This window comes from Schistocerca cancellata, chromosome 4, assembly GCF_023864275.1.
Source record: "Schistocerca cancellata isolate TAMUIC-IGC-003103 chromosome 4, iqSchCanc2.1, whole genome shotgun sequence".
Lineage (NCBI taxonomy): Eukaryota > Metazoa > Arthropoda > Insecta > Orthoptera > Acrididae > Schistocerca > Schistocerca cancellata.
This window is the reverse complement of record NC_064629.1, coordinates 776,915,102-776,931,708: the sequence shown is the minus strand read 5'-3', so window position 1 is coordinate 776,931,708 and position 16,607 is coordinate 776,915,102. Positions and strand designations below refer to the sequence as shown.

At 41.3% G+C, this 16,607-nt stretch overlaps 1 protein-coding gene across 1 annotated transcript in view; it reads right to left on the bottom strand.

Annotated features, from left to right (window-relative positions):
* The window catches only part of LOC126184601 (protein unc-50 homolog A), a 98,763-nt gene that overhangs the window by 47,778 nt on the left and 34,378 nt on the right, over positions 1-16,607 (bottom strand). The window contains exon 4 of the mRNA XM_049927046.1: positions 11,743-11,863. Within this exon, the coding sequence (XP_049783003.1) occupies positions 11,743-11,863 (121 nt within the window). The remainder of the gene's footprint in view (positions 1-11,742; positions 11,864-16,607) is intronic.

The window sequence follows — 16,607 nt, the reverse complement described above, 5'->3', positions numbered from 1 at the left end:
ACCTCTCTTGACTTCTCAACAACTTTATTCCATCAGCTTGCAATTTACTTTTTTTCTTTGCCTTCAAGACTGAGGTTTCTACAACATACAAAAGATTTGTACATAATATGTTTTTAAATCACCTTCTTACTTTTCTGGGGAACTCCTTTTCTCACACCATTCCTTTCGCTCTTCTCATGAAGTTATTAGCTCATCTTGTACATTCACTTACCTCACGGCCATTTCTTCCATTATTGTGAGCTGTACTATTCCATTTTCAGCTGTTCTCCACCAAGTGCCATGTTTACTACAACCTCTGCTTTTTTTCTTTTTGTGACCACTAAACTCACATTTCTTTGAATTAAATTTTAAAAAATTCCCTAGCACAGCTTTTTCACAAGCAACTACCTTCCTCAGGACACCATCCTCGCAGATCCCCAACAACATTAAACTGTCAACAAACAATATTGCTTTCAACCAGTCTCCTCTCCCTCTTGTGATTTGTGTTATTATGTCATCAATCACCACCATAAAAAGTCATGGTGTGCTTTCTTCTTTCAGACAGTTTTACTGCTTCAGCTGCCCTGTTCTCTCTCCACCCATTCTCACACAATTACACTTACTAGTACAGTCTATTTCTCAACCATTTTCATTCATAGTGACTCCAAAATCTACTTCTGGATATAGTGTTATATGCTTTCTCTAAACCCTGGGAGACTATTAGTCTATCTCTCCCATGCCCATAGTGGTGTTTCAGAAGCCATCTCACTTGCTCTATTTCATTTAGTCTCAAACATGCTGTAGAAACAAAGAGTGATACACTGAATGCTCAATGAATTTTATAACCTATTCCTTGTAATCAATGAGTAGCATCAATAGTTCTAATTATAAAATCAAACAGTGTATGCCACCTGTAAAAATGCAGAGTATTGTGGCAGTAACATTGAATAAAATGTACTCAGGTTTCCAGCCACATCAAGTGGTTAAAATTCAATAAGCTTTTGACCAAGCAATCCTTGGCCATTAAGTGGAACAACTGCTGATGGGATGCTAGTATGCCCTTATCAACTACAGCTACTAGCTGTCACATTACTGGTGCTCGGTGTGAGAACACGTTGACTCTGCGTTCACTGCACCTGCTTCAACCTCCTGACTGCTATATCCCACACCATGCTGAGCTGCTGGCCACTGTCTCTATTAAAGATGTTATCAGTCATTTTTATTTCCATAACTTCTTTAATTACACAATCCCAGAAGCCATTAGTGTGACCCACAACACAGATTTCATCAAATTTGATCCATTGATCATTTTTAGAGCATGCTGAGCTAAAGTTCATCCACCACAAATGAAAAGGATGCCTTGGCCACAGCATTTACAGAAAATGTATGCACATCGATCTGTTCTTGCACGATATCAGTCATCACCAACTAACTGGCACAGACGCACATCGTGTTTCAACCATTCGTGCATCGTGTAAGAATGATACCGGATGTTGATAACCTGCTGCATGAGCTGAGTCACCCATGCAAGGTCTCCCAGAACAATGGCTACTATGTTCGCCAAAGAAATGAAGTGACCTCAAGCAAGAATCACAGTAAGATCACGGATGGAGAGCACGAAAAAAATTTGCTTTTTTGTCCATCTGTGGCTCTGTGTACGGCAAGATAAGTTACCTGCTGAAATACACAAAACCAAATCAGTCTTAGCATTCTGACAAAAAAATGTAGCAATTATTGAAATCAGTTAAAGATGCAGAGGTCTCAGAGCACCTATAGGTTACAAAATACCATGTGAATGAGGCCAACCTTAGGCTGGACAAATAGTGTGCACTGTAGATGAACGCAGGAAGGAGCACAAGAGGTTTTATTGACTAAGCTATCATGAAAAATCTGCTTTACCTGAGCATAGTATAGAAAATGTTCACTGGATCAAATTTGATGAAAACTTCTGTTGTTGCTCACGATAACAGCTTATTATGTAATTAGAGAGGCCACTGCAATAAAAATCACCAATAACACCCTTAATAGAGACAGCCTGCAGCTCATTGTGGTGTAAGATAAGTGATTATGATGTTGAAGCTGGCACATTGAACACAAATTAAACATATGCTCATATATAATGATGCTGTGAGCACCAGTGGTATCACGGCTGGCAGCTAGAGTCCATAAGGGTATACCAGTAGCCCTCAGTAGTCATTCTACTTGACAATGGCCACAGAGAGCTTGCTCAAAAGCTCATGGCATTCCAACAACTTTACACAGCTGGAAACCTGAAACATTTTATTCAGTATATTTCACTTGTTTGCTAATTTTTGAACAACAACTACCACACAAGTAACTTCAGAAATGTATGCCGCATCACACATAGTAGAGACAGCATCGAAGGTCAAAGTCCCTCTTCCCTCTGAAAGGTGACTTAGCAAACATGCACCTGTAAGTGTCGTTGAACACAGAAACACACCAGCTCACGGAAATAGTAACATCTTTCGTGTTGTACAGACATAAGTGCATACCATTAGTGAAAGTCCAATCTTCTCCAGCATTCGTTCATTCAAAAACTGTATTCTGTAAATTCCATCATGAAAGATAGCCTTCAGGCATGTGGACTGAGTGAAGTTAGCAAGCAAAAGCTGTTGCTGCAGACAACTTCCGTAAACACAGCATGCACCACCAACAGACATTAATTAAAAAAATAAAACCCTTAGGAAACTACAAAATTAATCAGGTCATCTGTAGTGTATCAAATAAGCCCAAACATTTTGGATACTCAAGTAAAAAGGTGGACCATGCTCGTTTTTGTAATTTTTGAGTTATGCGTTGCTTATTGGGCTGAGATTCTGTGAAGGAAATAAAAATGATCATTTCCCCACTATCTAACTGGTAGATTTCTGTACTTTAAAGAAGTGACATTTTCTTATTCAGTAATATAATGTGCCAGTCCATTTTAGTTTTCCATCTAATGTATTTCAGTGTTACAGTTATCATCACAACCAATTAAATTTTCATTTAAGGCATTATTTTCTCCACAGTGAGTTGCAGGTATTTAGTATGACTGGGGTCTCTTCTGGACTGTACACTGTAACACTGATATTTCACTATGGAGCATGTTTCAACTAGAATCTTCAGTATGCAATACATTATTTCAATGCACTACAAAAGGTGTTTAGAGTTCTAGAAAAGGATGTTTGAGTTCAAAAATTAATGTGTGATGAGGAGACTGTTACTTTTTGAATGGCTGCTAGTGATACATGAATTGTCAACTAATATTTTAGTAGTCTAGATAGGGATTTATTTTACATATTTGGAGATGAACTGCTTGTGACTGAATACCCGAGCAGCTAGACTATATGACATAAATAATTTGGTGTGGAAGGAGTTAAGCTGTTAAAGAGCAATTACTGTTGACCTTTGTTGCTTTTAATGTGGTCAGGGATTCTTAAGGAACCATTTCAGAGATTGCAGTAAATATCAAGGTAGATGGCTTGGTAAGCAGTGGAGAACCAAATGAAGTACATATGGGAGATAATAAGATTCTCAAGGAATGAACACAGTTTTCATCATAAGTCTAGCTTGTGAAGACATCATCTGACTGAACTGAAAGACTATTTTAAGAGTTTGACTACATGGAAGGATTCTTTTTAGTGGAGTACACATACATCTGTGTTGAAGGGTACTATAAGAGTGTCCCTTATTGTGATCTAAAATTTTACACCCACCTGCAACATTAAAAGGGAGTGTAATGTTTGAGGTCCGGTGTTGACAAAGAGATCATTAGTGCTGAGCATTAAATAGCAGTATTCTATGAATTGGTAACAATAATGAACATGATAAAGAAAAACACTTATTGGAGTTTCACATTCCATCAACGTAGAGGTCATCTGAGATAGAGCATAATCTTTGAGAAGGAAACTGGCCATGGCTTTGGCCAAAAACAAAAGTCTAGTGTCTTTACAACTGTGCCACATTACTCTGTACAATATAATTTTGTGAGTTGTCAGTGACTGAACTGCACTGATTTCCCTAATATGTATCAGTATTTCAAGTATAGAGTGTTGGGAATATTTACTACATAAAGGAAGTCTGAGAAAAAACAGCATCTAGCCTCAATTCCACATATTGCAAAGTTGCTTGCATCTTAAAATTTGATTTTTACAGTGAACTTGACACTAATTCACATATGAATATGAAAACATTTAACCCTTTAACTGCTCTGGACATGTTAACGTGTGTGCCTTTGTACCTGTTCCGGTGGGCTCTGAACGTGTTTACACAGGCCACCAGTCCTACCTGGTACTCTGAATGTGCCTACATGTAGACTGGTGGCACACACAAACACATTCAGAGCACACAGGGACATGTACAAAGGCGCGTGAGTTAACACGTCCAGAGCAGTTAAAGGTTTAATAAAAGTGTTAAAATCATTTGCCTGTAGCATTTGTTGTTTTCTGAATATGAACGCCTGATAGATATACTACTAATGTACAAGAAGTTTTATCCACAAAATTGGAGCATATATTAATTGTTCACAGCTGTTCAAGAAAATTACAAAAATTTGGAAGGCTATATTTATAAGTTTGTTTCTTGCTCTCAGCTATTACTGCAGCATCATATAAAACCTAGGCATCTTTTGTCCTATCCTTGTTAAACTAATCTGCATACATTTATATGTCCGTATATGTGAATTATGTTTTTCCTCATATTAAACTGATCTTACGTACTGCAAAAATGTATCCTTCGATTAATAAATGATTATGGGTTACCAATAACAGGCATCACCTTTGATCTGTTACATAATTATGCGACTTTCGATGTCATATGTGCACAAATACACTCCTGGAAATGGAAAAAAGAACACATTGACACCGGTGTGTCAGACCCACCATACTTGCTCCGGACACTGCGAGAGGGCTGTACAAGCAATGATCACACGCACGGCACAGCGGACACACCAGGAACTGCGGTGTTGGCCGTCGAATGGCGCTAGCTGCGCAGCATTTGTGCACCGCCGCCGTCAGTGTCAGCCAGTTTGCCGTGGCATACGGAGCTCCATCGCAGTCTTTAACACTGGTAGCATGCCACGACAGCGTGGACGTGAACCGTATGTGCAGTTGACGGACTTTGGGCGAGGGTGTATAGTGGGCATGCGGGAGGCCGGGTGGACGTACCGCCAAATTGCTCAACACGTGGGGCGTGAGGTCTCCACAGTACATCGATGTTGTCGCCAGTGGTCGGCGGAAGGTGCACGTGCCCGTCGACCTGGGACCGGACCGCAGCGACGCACGGATGCACGCCAAGACCGTAGGATCCTACGCAGTGCCGTAGGGGACCGCACCGCCACTTCCCAGCAAATTAGGGACACTGTTGCTCCTGGGGTATCGGCGAGGACCATTCGCAACCGTCTCCATGAAGCTGGGCTACGGTCCCGCACACCGTTAGGCCGTCTTCCGCTCACGCCCCAACATCGTGCAGCCCGCCTCCAGTGGTGTCGCGACAGGCGTGAATGGAGGGATGAATGGAGACGTGTCGTCTTCAGCGATGAGAGTCGCTTCTGCCTTGGTGCCAATGATGGTCGTATGCGTGTTTGGCGCCGTGCAGGTGAGCGCCACAATCAGGACTGCATACGACCGAGGCACACAGGGCCAACACCCGGCATCATGGTGTGGGGAGCGATCTCCTACACTGGCCGTACACCACTGGTGATCGTCGAGGGGACACTGAATAGTGCACGGTACATCCAAACCGTCATCGAACCCATCGTTCTACCATTCCTAGACCGGCAAGGGAACTTGCTGTACCAACAGGACAATGCACGTCAGCATGTATCCCGTGCCACCCAACGTGCTCTAGAAGGTGTAAGTCAACTACCCTGGCCAGCAAGATCTCCAGATCTGTCCCCCATTGAGCATGTTTGGGACTGGATGAAGCGTCGTCTCACGCGGTCTGCACGTCCAGCACGAACGCTGGTCCAACTGAGGCGCCAGGTGGAAATGGCATGGCAAGCCGTTCCACAGGACTACATCCAGCATCTCTACGATCGTCTCCATGGGAGAATAGCAGCCTGAATTGCTGCGAAAGGTGGATATACACTGTACTAGTGCCGACATTGTGCATGCTCTGTTTTGCCTGTGTCTATGTGCCTGTGGTTCTGTCAGTGTGATCATGTGATGTATCTGACCCCAGGAATGTGTCAATAAAGTTTCCCCTTCCTGGGACAATGAATTCACGGTGTTCTTATTTCAATTTCCAGGAGTGTAGAAAGATAACACAACAAAGACAATTTTTGCTTTTTGTTTGTAATATTTTTTTGGAACGTAGGCTGTGGTGAAATACTGATATTTTGCATAGCCTGATATCAAGGTTACATTGAAAATTGACAGTTTGGTTGAGAGATGACTAAATTGACAAATGCCATTTAATGAAAATAAGTATAATTCTTGTTACGCTCTGTATGCTACGTTTAAATTTCGATGAGTCTACATCTGACATTTTGATGTTGTCACTGGTCAAACCTGACTGGCAGTACCGAAGGCTTCAGGTAACACATTATTATTACTAGGTTGTTTTGAGTCATCAATCTTCTGACCGGTTTGATGGGGTCCTTCCATGAATTCCTCTCCTGTGCCAAACTTTTCATCTCAGAGTAGCACTTGCAGCCTACATCCTCTATTTGCTGGATGTATCCCAATCTCTGCCTTCCTCTGCAGTTTTTACCCTCCACAGCTACAGTACCAGAAGATATTCATTCCCTGATGTCTTAAGGGATGTCCTGTCATCCTGTCCGTTCTTCTTGTCAGTGTTTTCCATACATTCCTTTCCTCAGCGATTTTGCGGTCCACCTCCTCATTCCTTACCTTCTCAGTCCACCTGATTTTCAACATTCTTCTATAGCACACATCTCAAATGCTTCTATTCTCTTGTGTTCTGGTTTCCCCACAGTCCATGCCTCACTGCCATACGATACTGTGCTACAAATGTATATGCACAGAAATTTCTTCCTCAGATTAAGCCCTTTTTTTGAGACTAATAGAATTCTCTTGGCCAGGAATGCTGTTTTTATCAATTCTAATCTATTTTTTATGTCTTTCATCTACTTTGTGATCACTCCCCCCATGATTTTAGAAATTCCAATGGAATGGTATCCATCCCTTCTGCCTTATTTGATTTTAAGTCTTCCAAAGCTCTTCTAAATTCTGATTCTAATACTGGATCCCCTACCTCTTCCATTTTGACTCCTGTTTTTTTGCTCTGTCACATCATCAGGTAAGTCCTCCCCTTCATACAGTCCCTCAATGTACTCTCTCCACCTAACTGCTCTGCATTTAACAGTGGAATCCCCATAGCACTCTTAATGTTACTGCCCTTGCTTTCAACTTCCCTAAAGGTTGTTTCGACTTTTTTATACGCCCAGTCAGACCTTCTTATAATCATTTCTTTTTAGATTTTTTCACATATTTCATGTAGCCATTTCACTTTAGCTTCCTTGCACTTCCTATTTATTTCATTCGTGAGTGCCATGTATTTCTGTATTTCCCTGAAAATTTTTGTATTTCCTTCTTTCATCAATCAATTTAAGTATTTTTTCTGTTACCAACGGTTTCTTCACAATACCTTTCTTGTACCTATGTTTCTCTCTTCAACTTCCCTGATAGCTCTTTTTAAAGATGTCCATTCCTCTTCAATTGAACTGCCTACTGAGCTATTCGTTATCACAATTGTTATTCATTATCACAGTATCTATAGCCCGCAGAGAACTTCAAGCATCTCTCTTCATTCCCTAGCACTTCCTTATCCCACTTCTCTACGCACCGATTATTGCTGACTAGTCTCTTAAACTTCAGCTTACTCTTCATCATTACCAAATTGAGATCAGAGTCTATATATGCCCCTGGGTCAGCCTTACAATTCCATATTTGATTTCAGAATCTCTGCCTCACCACGATTTAATCTAACTGAAATCATATCATATCTCCAAGTCTTTTCCAAGTATACCTACTTCTCTTGTGATTCATGAACAGAGCATTGACTATTACCATCTGAATGGAAACTGTTGGAGGGAAGGTGTGCGAACAGTATGTTACTGTAGTTTGAGGCCAGGATAATTACAGGAGCACAGAATGTGTTGTAAGGATGAATCCAATCGGCACAGTTCAGAAAAGCTGGAGGTGGAGGGAAGAATCCAGATTGCTCGGGAAGTGAAGCAGCCATTGAAAGAAACAGTCTTATGTTCAACTTCATGTTGTGCCACAGTGTGGTCTACTTTCTCTTGGCCACAGCTTGTCAGTGGGCATTCATCCTGGTGGACAGCTGGTTGGTAGTCATACCAATATAAAAAGCTGAGTAGTGATTGCAGCAGAGCTGGTAAATGACATGCCTGATTTCACAGATGGCCAGGCACCTAATGGGGTAGGAGAAACCTGTGACAGGACTGGAGTAGTAAGTGCTGGGTGGGTGGATGGGGCAGACTTTGCAACTGGGTCTTCCACAGGCATATGATCCTTGTGGCAAGAAGTTGGGATTGGGAGTGGCATAGGGATGGACTAGGCTGTTGTTGAGGTTGGATGGGTAATGGAGCACCACTTTAGGAGGGGTGGGCAGTATTTCGAGTAGGATGTCCCTCATTTCAGGGCATGATGATAGGTAATCAAAGCCCTGGCTAAAAATGTGGTTCAGTCGTCCCAGTCCGGGGTGGTACTGGGTGATAAAGGGAACACTCCTTTGGGGCTGGTTCTTAGTGGGGGTGGGAGGATTGGGGATGTGAGGGGAAATGGCACAGGAGATCTGTTTGCAGACTAGGTTTGGGTATGGTGCCTGCCTGTGAAGGCCATGATTAAACCCTCAGCATACTGAGCAAGGGAGTTTTTGTCACTACAGATACATCATCCCTAGGTGGCCAGGCTGTATTGGAGAGATTTTGGTGTGAAAGGGATAACAGCTGTCCTCCTCAACCCAGCATGCCACATGCCTAGATGTTGACATCTTCCTCTCTAATGGCTCCATCTGCACCTCTGTTCACATTAAATCCACCAATGACCAACAGTACCTGCATTTTGACAGCACTCATCTCTTTCACACCAGCAAATCTTGCCCATACAGCCTGTCTACCTAGGGATGGCGTATCTGCAGTGACAGAAATCCCCTTGCACAGTATTCTGAGGGTTTCATCAAGGCCCTCACAGATAGGCACCACGCCCAGACCTAAACAGCTAACAGATCTCCTGTGCTGTTCCCCCTCACACCCCCAATCCTCCCTCCATGCTCAAGAGCCAGCCACAAAGAAGTGTCCCCTTCATCACCCACTACCACCCCGGGCTGGAACAACTGAACCACATCCTTTGCCAGAGCTTTGATTACCTATGGTTATGCCCTGAAATGAGGGACATATTACCCGAGATACTTCCCACCCCTCCTAAAGCGGTTTTCCGTTACCCACCCAACCTCCACAACATCCTAGTCCATCCCTATCTCACTCCTAACCCAACCCCTTGCCACAAGGATCATATCCCTGTGGAAGACCCAGGTACAAAACCTGCCCACTCTACCCACCCAGCACTTCCTCCTCCAGTCCTGTCACAGGTTTATCCTACCCCATCAGGTGCCAGGACACCTGTGAAAGGAGCGATGTCATTTACCAGCTCTGCTGCAATTACTGCTCAGCTTTTTATATTGGTATGACTACCAACCAGCTGTCCACCACGATGAATGCCCACTGCCAAGCTGTGACCAAGAGCAAAGTAGACCACACTGTGGCACAACATGCAGTTGAACATAAGACAGTTTATTTCAATGGCTGCTTCACTACCTGAGCCATCTGGATCCTTCCCTCCACTACCAGCTTTTCTGAACTTTGCAAATGGAATTCATCCTTACAATACATTCTCTGCTCCCATAATTATCCCGGCCTCAGTCTAAGGTAACATGCTGTCCCCAAATTGACCACCCAAAAGTTTCCACCCCCTCTGTCCTCTCATCTCCTCCCCATTCTCATTTCCCAGCCTGTTTATTTTCAGCCCTCTACCAACATATCCGCCTGTCTTTTGCTGCTCTTCTCCTTTTTTTGTCCTTTTTTCCCACACCTCCCTGCCCCTCAACCTCCTGATGTTGCACCTTTTGGCAGTCTAGTCCCTGTACACTCCACCAGACACTGTTCTCTCTCCCCACCCATACACTACTATCCTTTCGTCTTCCATTCCCTCTCCAGATTACTATCCTTTCCTCTTCCATGCCCTCCCCAGATTGCTGCTTGCATCCCATGTGATACTTGCATTCCAACCAGAGGTGCTAGAGTTTGCAGTCGTGTGTACGTGAGGTGTGATTGCTTGTGTGTATGAATGGTGTGTGTTTCCTTCACTGTTGAAGGCTATGGCCAAAAACCTTATACAGGGCTATTACAAATGATTGAAGCGATTTCATAAATTCACTGTAGCTCCATTCATTGACATATGGTCACGACACACTACAGATACGTAGAAAAACTCATAAAGTTTTGTTCGGCTGAAGCCTCACTTCAGGTTTCTGCTGCCAGAGCGCTCGAGAGCGCAGTGAGACAAAATGACGACAGGAGCCTAGAAAGCGTATGTCGTGCTTGAAATGCACTCACATCAGTCAGTCATAACAGTGCAACGACACTTCAGGACGAAGTTCAACAAAGATCCACCAACTGCTAACTCCATTCGGCGATAGTATGTGCAGTATAAAGCTTCTGGATTCCTCTGTAAGGGGAAATCAACAGGTCGGCCTGCAGTGAGCGAAGAAACGGTTGAACGCGTGCTGGCAAGTTTCACGCATAGCCCGCGGAAGTCGACGAATAAAGCAAGCAGGGAGCTAAACGTACCACAGCCGACGGTTTGGAAAATCTTACGGAAAAGGCTAAAGCAGAATGCCAGTTCGGAATTTCTTAAACAGGAGATTGGAAAACCGATGGACCGATCATGGTGGAGATCATGATCAGCAATTCATGTCATGGCCTCCACGCTCTCCCGACTTAACCCCATGCGATTTCTTTCTGTGGGGTTATGTGAAAGATTCAGTGTTTAAACCTCCTCTACCAAGAAACGTGCCAGAACTGCGAGCTCGCATCAACGATGCTTTCGAACTCATTGATGGGGACATGCTGCGCCGAGTGTGGGAGGAACTTGATTAGCGGCTTGATGTCTGCCGATTCACTAAAGGGGCACATATCGAACATTTGTGAATGCCTAAAAAAACTTTTTGAGTTTTTGTATGTGTGTGCTAAGCATTGTGAAAATATCTCAAATAATAAAGTTATTGTAGAGCTGTGAAATCACTTCAATCATTTGTAATAACCCTGTATAAGTGTCTTAAGCGTGCCTGTCTGCAACTTGATGTGTCTTCTTTACAGTAAGTAGCAATATATCTTTTTCTAAATTGTTGATATTCCTACCTGGAGTTTCCATAATTTGCTACCATTATGTCAGTCATGTACTAATCTCTTCCATATGTAAGGAAACTAGCCTTTTGAATGTGACAGAGTGGCAGAGGCATTCATTATAATGGCATTAATGAAGTGATTAGATATTATAATGTGTTCTTAAACAATTAAAACTTTTAGCCTTCATTACTCTGCTTGTGGAAGCAATGACCATGCACCAGCACCAGAAGACCAGCCCACAATCCATACATGATATCTTGTCTATGATTTTACACTCTTAAAACTGTTACTATTTTCTAGTGCACAAATATTGTAAACAATTGCTTTTCTGACACAAAATATGCAGAAAGTTTATATAAAATTTATCTACTTACCACAGAAAAGTAGCTATTAGGAGACCAACTCCAATACAGTCTACAAATACCACATAAAGCAGGAATTTGAAATACTCCCAGAATGACAAGTGCAGAAGAATGGCAAATCCAACAGACGATGCTGAAATAAAGAATGTCAAGTTACACAGCTGAATCAAAAATACTAGCAATAATTGTATATATGAATACACTTTCAACACTGGTGTATAAGGTATGTAATATCAATATAACTGAAACATTTTCTGGCAACAGACTCCGAATACAGATAAAACTATTCTCTGAACCAAACAGCATTCAACTTACACAAAGTTTCATCTGTCTAATTTCATCTTCTATTCATCTACGATAGCCACAGGTCAATTCTTTCTTCACACAGTATATAATTTTAAGCAGTACACACATTTTTGGCCCTTAACAAACTAATATAGCTTTCTCTTGAAGAAATACTTAAATGTATCCAGCATGTGTAACAATGTTCTATACTGCAAAGTATATTACTGTTATGTTTTTACACCTACACCAGTACAGCATCAATGTTAGTAACAAATTTGACAGTAAACTATACAATACTGACTAATAATTAGAAGCTTGCAAAAATTTATTCATGCACTCACAGCATTGGCTTGATGTCATTTAATATCAATGAGAAAATATCTTAGTGTTATGACTATCAGTTTCCGTCCAATTCAAAACAACAACTTCTGCTACATAAAAAACATCCTATGACTACAGTTTCACAAGCAACTACAGGTGACTACAGTTTGACATGTAAGATGCTACAGAAGAACATTCACGCCTGCTACATCCATCCGTGCAAAAGTTCCTTTTAATCAAGGTGTTGGATGGCCTTGTTGCACATTGGCAACAGCAATACAAATACTATGTACGTTAACAGGTAATTAGTTTAGAAGGTGTTATTTGTAAGTGACCGGACATCAGATGTGTGTTGTTAACAACACAATATGGTATATGATAACCATGACCACTTTACTTAATAGTGTGATGGTGATGTGAATCAAGCAAAACTCCCTCTCCATCTGAGGAATAATTATGTTACATATTACAGTGTATTCATTTTCAAACAATAGTTGCCAAGATGTATTGCAACCCTTCTGTATGAAAGGTAGGAAAAATTACTAGTTGAACACTGCAAACTGGACAACACAAATTAAATTTTAGTGTTTCACAGCAGATCCCTGCACGATGCCAACATCCACAGTGTTCACAATGCCTAATATAATACAACAATGCCCCATGTGGCAAGAACAGTGTAAAAACAGCACAGCCCACTTCATGAAACTGTCTTATGTATATTTATTACAGTCACTGATCATCTTGCCAATAGTCCTCATTTCTTTAAACATATGGACATTTTGGAGATGTTCAAAAAATCAAGAAGATAATGTAGACATCTTTCAGGGTTTGCCATACTGGCATATCCTATTACATTAATAACATACACACTTCATGGGGTCATCATCTACTCAAGTTTAGAATGAATTAATATCATCAATGTGTCTAAAAGCTCCAATAGTAGATTTCATGAAATTTACAGTGTTTTAAAAAGAAATGTCTGATCTGAAAAGAATACAACTTCTACATGTCTGAAGATAGAAACCTGGAATAAAATTTAATTTACACACAGAAATACATAATTTTTATTTTCAAAAGAACCATATGATTTTACAAAGATATACCTTTTACATACATGTAAAAGCGCATGCAACATTGGGAAACTTCTTAAAATTACATTTGGGATCAAACTTTTCATTCAAACGATGGTCAAACTAATCTTATACTTTTTCAAGCATGCCTGGGGTTATTGCATTCACTCCTGTTGCTATGTGGTCATAATAGCTCACCCAAAGTTTTTGAAAGGGAAGCACACAGCTGAAATGTTTAACTTCCACAGGCAACCTTAAAGGCCATTGGTGTAATGCCTTTAGCTGATCACCTGTTGAGCCTGTACTCTCAAAGAGAATCACACCACTTAGTTGTAACTGAACTTCACTTTAAACGGAAAATATAAAACACCTTTTGTTGCTGTGTTATAGCCATCTTGACTCACTGCAAATGGGTAATGAATTAACAAGCAGGGGAGTGAGCTATCAGCACCAGGTTGAACCCTACTGGCAACCACATGAACCAGAAGCTTACAACTGGTGTCACAGCAAACTTTTAGTTTCAATGCATACGCAAAGATCTACCCCTAGCTTCTAACCTTATTCATATAGGAAATATAGTGTTGTGAAATTGCATGAGGGTTTTTTTTTTTTTTAAATATCTTCTAGGTTATTGTCCTTTGTTTCTTGTGACTCCACTTTTAACTGATACATTATTTTCAATATTATACAGTCTACCTCAACTGCATAGCAATGGCATGCACAGCAGAGGCCATTAGGTTAAAAGTTTGACAGCTACACATTTCCTTCGCCATTTAAATTCATGAATTTAGAATGAAATTTTCACCAAGCAGCAGAATGTGCACTATTGAAAAAACTGAAGCTATGAGAATGGGTTGTGCATTAGGCCTTGGTACCACAGTTGGCAAAAGCATTGTGTGCAAAAGGCAACCGTCTGGATTCGAGTCCAAGTCTATCACACAGTTTTCCACTGCCAGGAACGTTCCAAACAGAACACAAACTCTTCCAGAGTAAAAGAGTGATTCTCAAAACAGACCCCTCATCTGTGGCTAAGCTATTTCTCTGCAATATCCTCTCTTCAAAAAATTCTAGTCCCACTTGTTGTGCAAGAGAACTCCTGGAAGTCTGGAAAGCGGAAGAGAGGTTGTAGCACAAGTAAAGATGTGACAGCAGTCACGAGTAGTGCCTGGAAAGTGCATTTGGGCTTTCAGGTGTTAGTCCGGCACACAGTTTTAATGTTCAGTCTGAAGACTGGTTGATTTCATGCAGCTTTCCACGGTATTCTATCCTATGTAAGCTCCATCATAATTCCTGCAAACTTTATCCCTGTGAACTGTACTCAACACTTGGTCTCCATCAACAATTTTACTATTTCTCAATGCTCCAGAATGTGTTCGATCAACTGATCTATTTTTAGTCAAATTGTGCAACAAATTTTCTTTTTCTCAACATTCAATTCAGGACCTTTTCATTAGCTGTCCAATTTACCCATTTTAATCTACAGTATTCTTCTGTAGCATCACAGTTAGTGAACTGTTTATTGTGCATTAAATTGTTTGTTGGTTTCTGTCTTGGATTCTTTGGCCAACAGTCATCTGATGATTATTCTGACATTTTGCCAGCATGAATAGCTGTAATTGTCAATGCTTCACCCTTCATTATAGAAGATAGGTAAGCTATTGCCCACAGCAAATTCTTTGGCTTATTTATATTCTACCAGTAAATTTAAGGTAATTATGATTTGGTACTAATTTTAATAAATCCAAGAGTTTGGAAATAGCAGTATTTACATACTTTGTGTTTGTATAGATTATCTTTTATTAATTGGGTCCACCTTTACATTTTGGAGTATGTTTCCTATAGCTAAAAAGGCTACTATGCAGTTACTTGGTATGGGGCTGGGGTGAACTTTTTTAATTCAATGTTGCTCTTAATCAAAGAGTTTCTTTAAAAAACATATGATTTTTCTATGATGTTTTTAATCTTTTCTTGTTAACTTTAAATGCAGTTTCACCCTGTGAATTTACTATTGGTCTAATAAGCGTGTTAGCATTGTGAATTGTGGGCTGTGATCTGAATACTGATGCTTGTAGGTTCACATCACTACAAGCCCATTTCTTATACAGTCAACATAAAATTGTTACACTCTAGTGGCACGTAGGGCCAGAAATGCCCCTTTTGTATGTCCAGACAGGTCAGTGTTACGCCATACTCAGCTTGTACAAAACTTTCAACAAAGCGGAAATGTGCAAGGAAGATCTGGTATGCTCATCAATATAAAAGAGTGCAATATGAGCATGTGTGAGAGTTCAAACAGGGCAGAATGATTGGTCTCCTGGAAATGAGTTTGCCATACTGCGACATTATGGCTCACACAGGGCATGTTGCTGTAACAGTAATGCTTGTGTGAAACCAGTGGACAGAGGAAGGTCGTACTCAGCGATGAGCAGGTACTCGATCATGTAATGTGACTACAGCTCAGGACGACAGCCATCTTGTCCACATGATGCTAACTGCTGAAACAGCTTCATCCATAGCACTGACTTGACATGGAGTGCCGCAATGGGTGTCGACATGTCTGCATTTATGGTTCAATGCCTTCTGCTGAGGACTTGACTGGTGACACACATGCCATTGCATTAGCTTCCAATGTTCCGAAACCACCAATTCATTTGTCTGCTAAGCACATGTAAACGCCATCACTGGCATGTTGAGTACGAAAATTTAGCGTTTTCGAATGTGTTCCACTTTAACTTGTCCTACAGTGATGGTAGCATGTGTGTAAATGTTATCATGGTGCCACATATCTGGCAGACTGCACTGTTGAATGGTATAATTGACAAATGACAAATCTACATCCACATCTACATTTATACTCCGCAAGCCACCCAGCAGTGTGTGGCGGAGGGCACTTTACGTGCCACTGTCATTACCTCCCTTTTCTGTTCCAGTCGCGTATGGTTCACGGGAAGAACGACTGTCTGAAAGCCTCTGTGCGCACTCGAATCTCTCTAATTTTACATTTGTGATCTCCTCGGGAGGTATAAGTAGGGGGAAGCAATATATTCGATACCTCATCCAGAAACGCACCCTCTCGAAACCCGACGAGCAAGCTACACCGCGATGCAGAGCGCCTCTCTTGCAGAGTCTACCACTTGAGTTTGTTAAGCATCTCTGTAACGCTATCACGGTTACCAAATAACCCTGTGACGAAACGCGCCG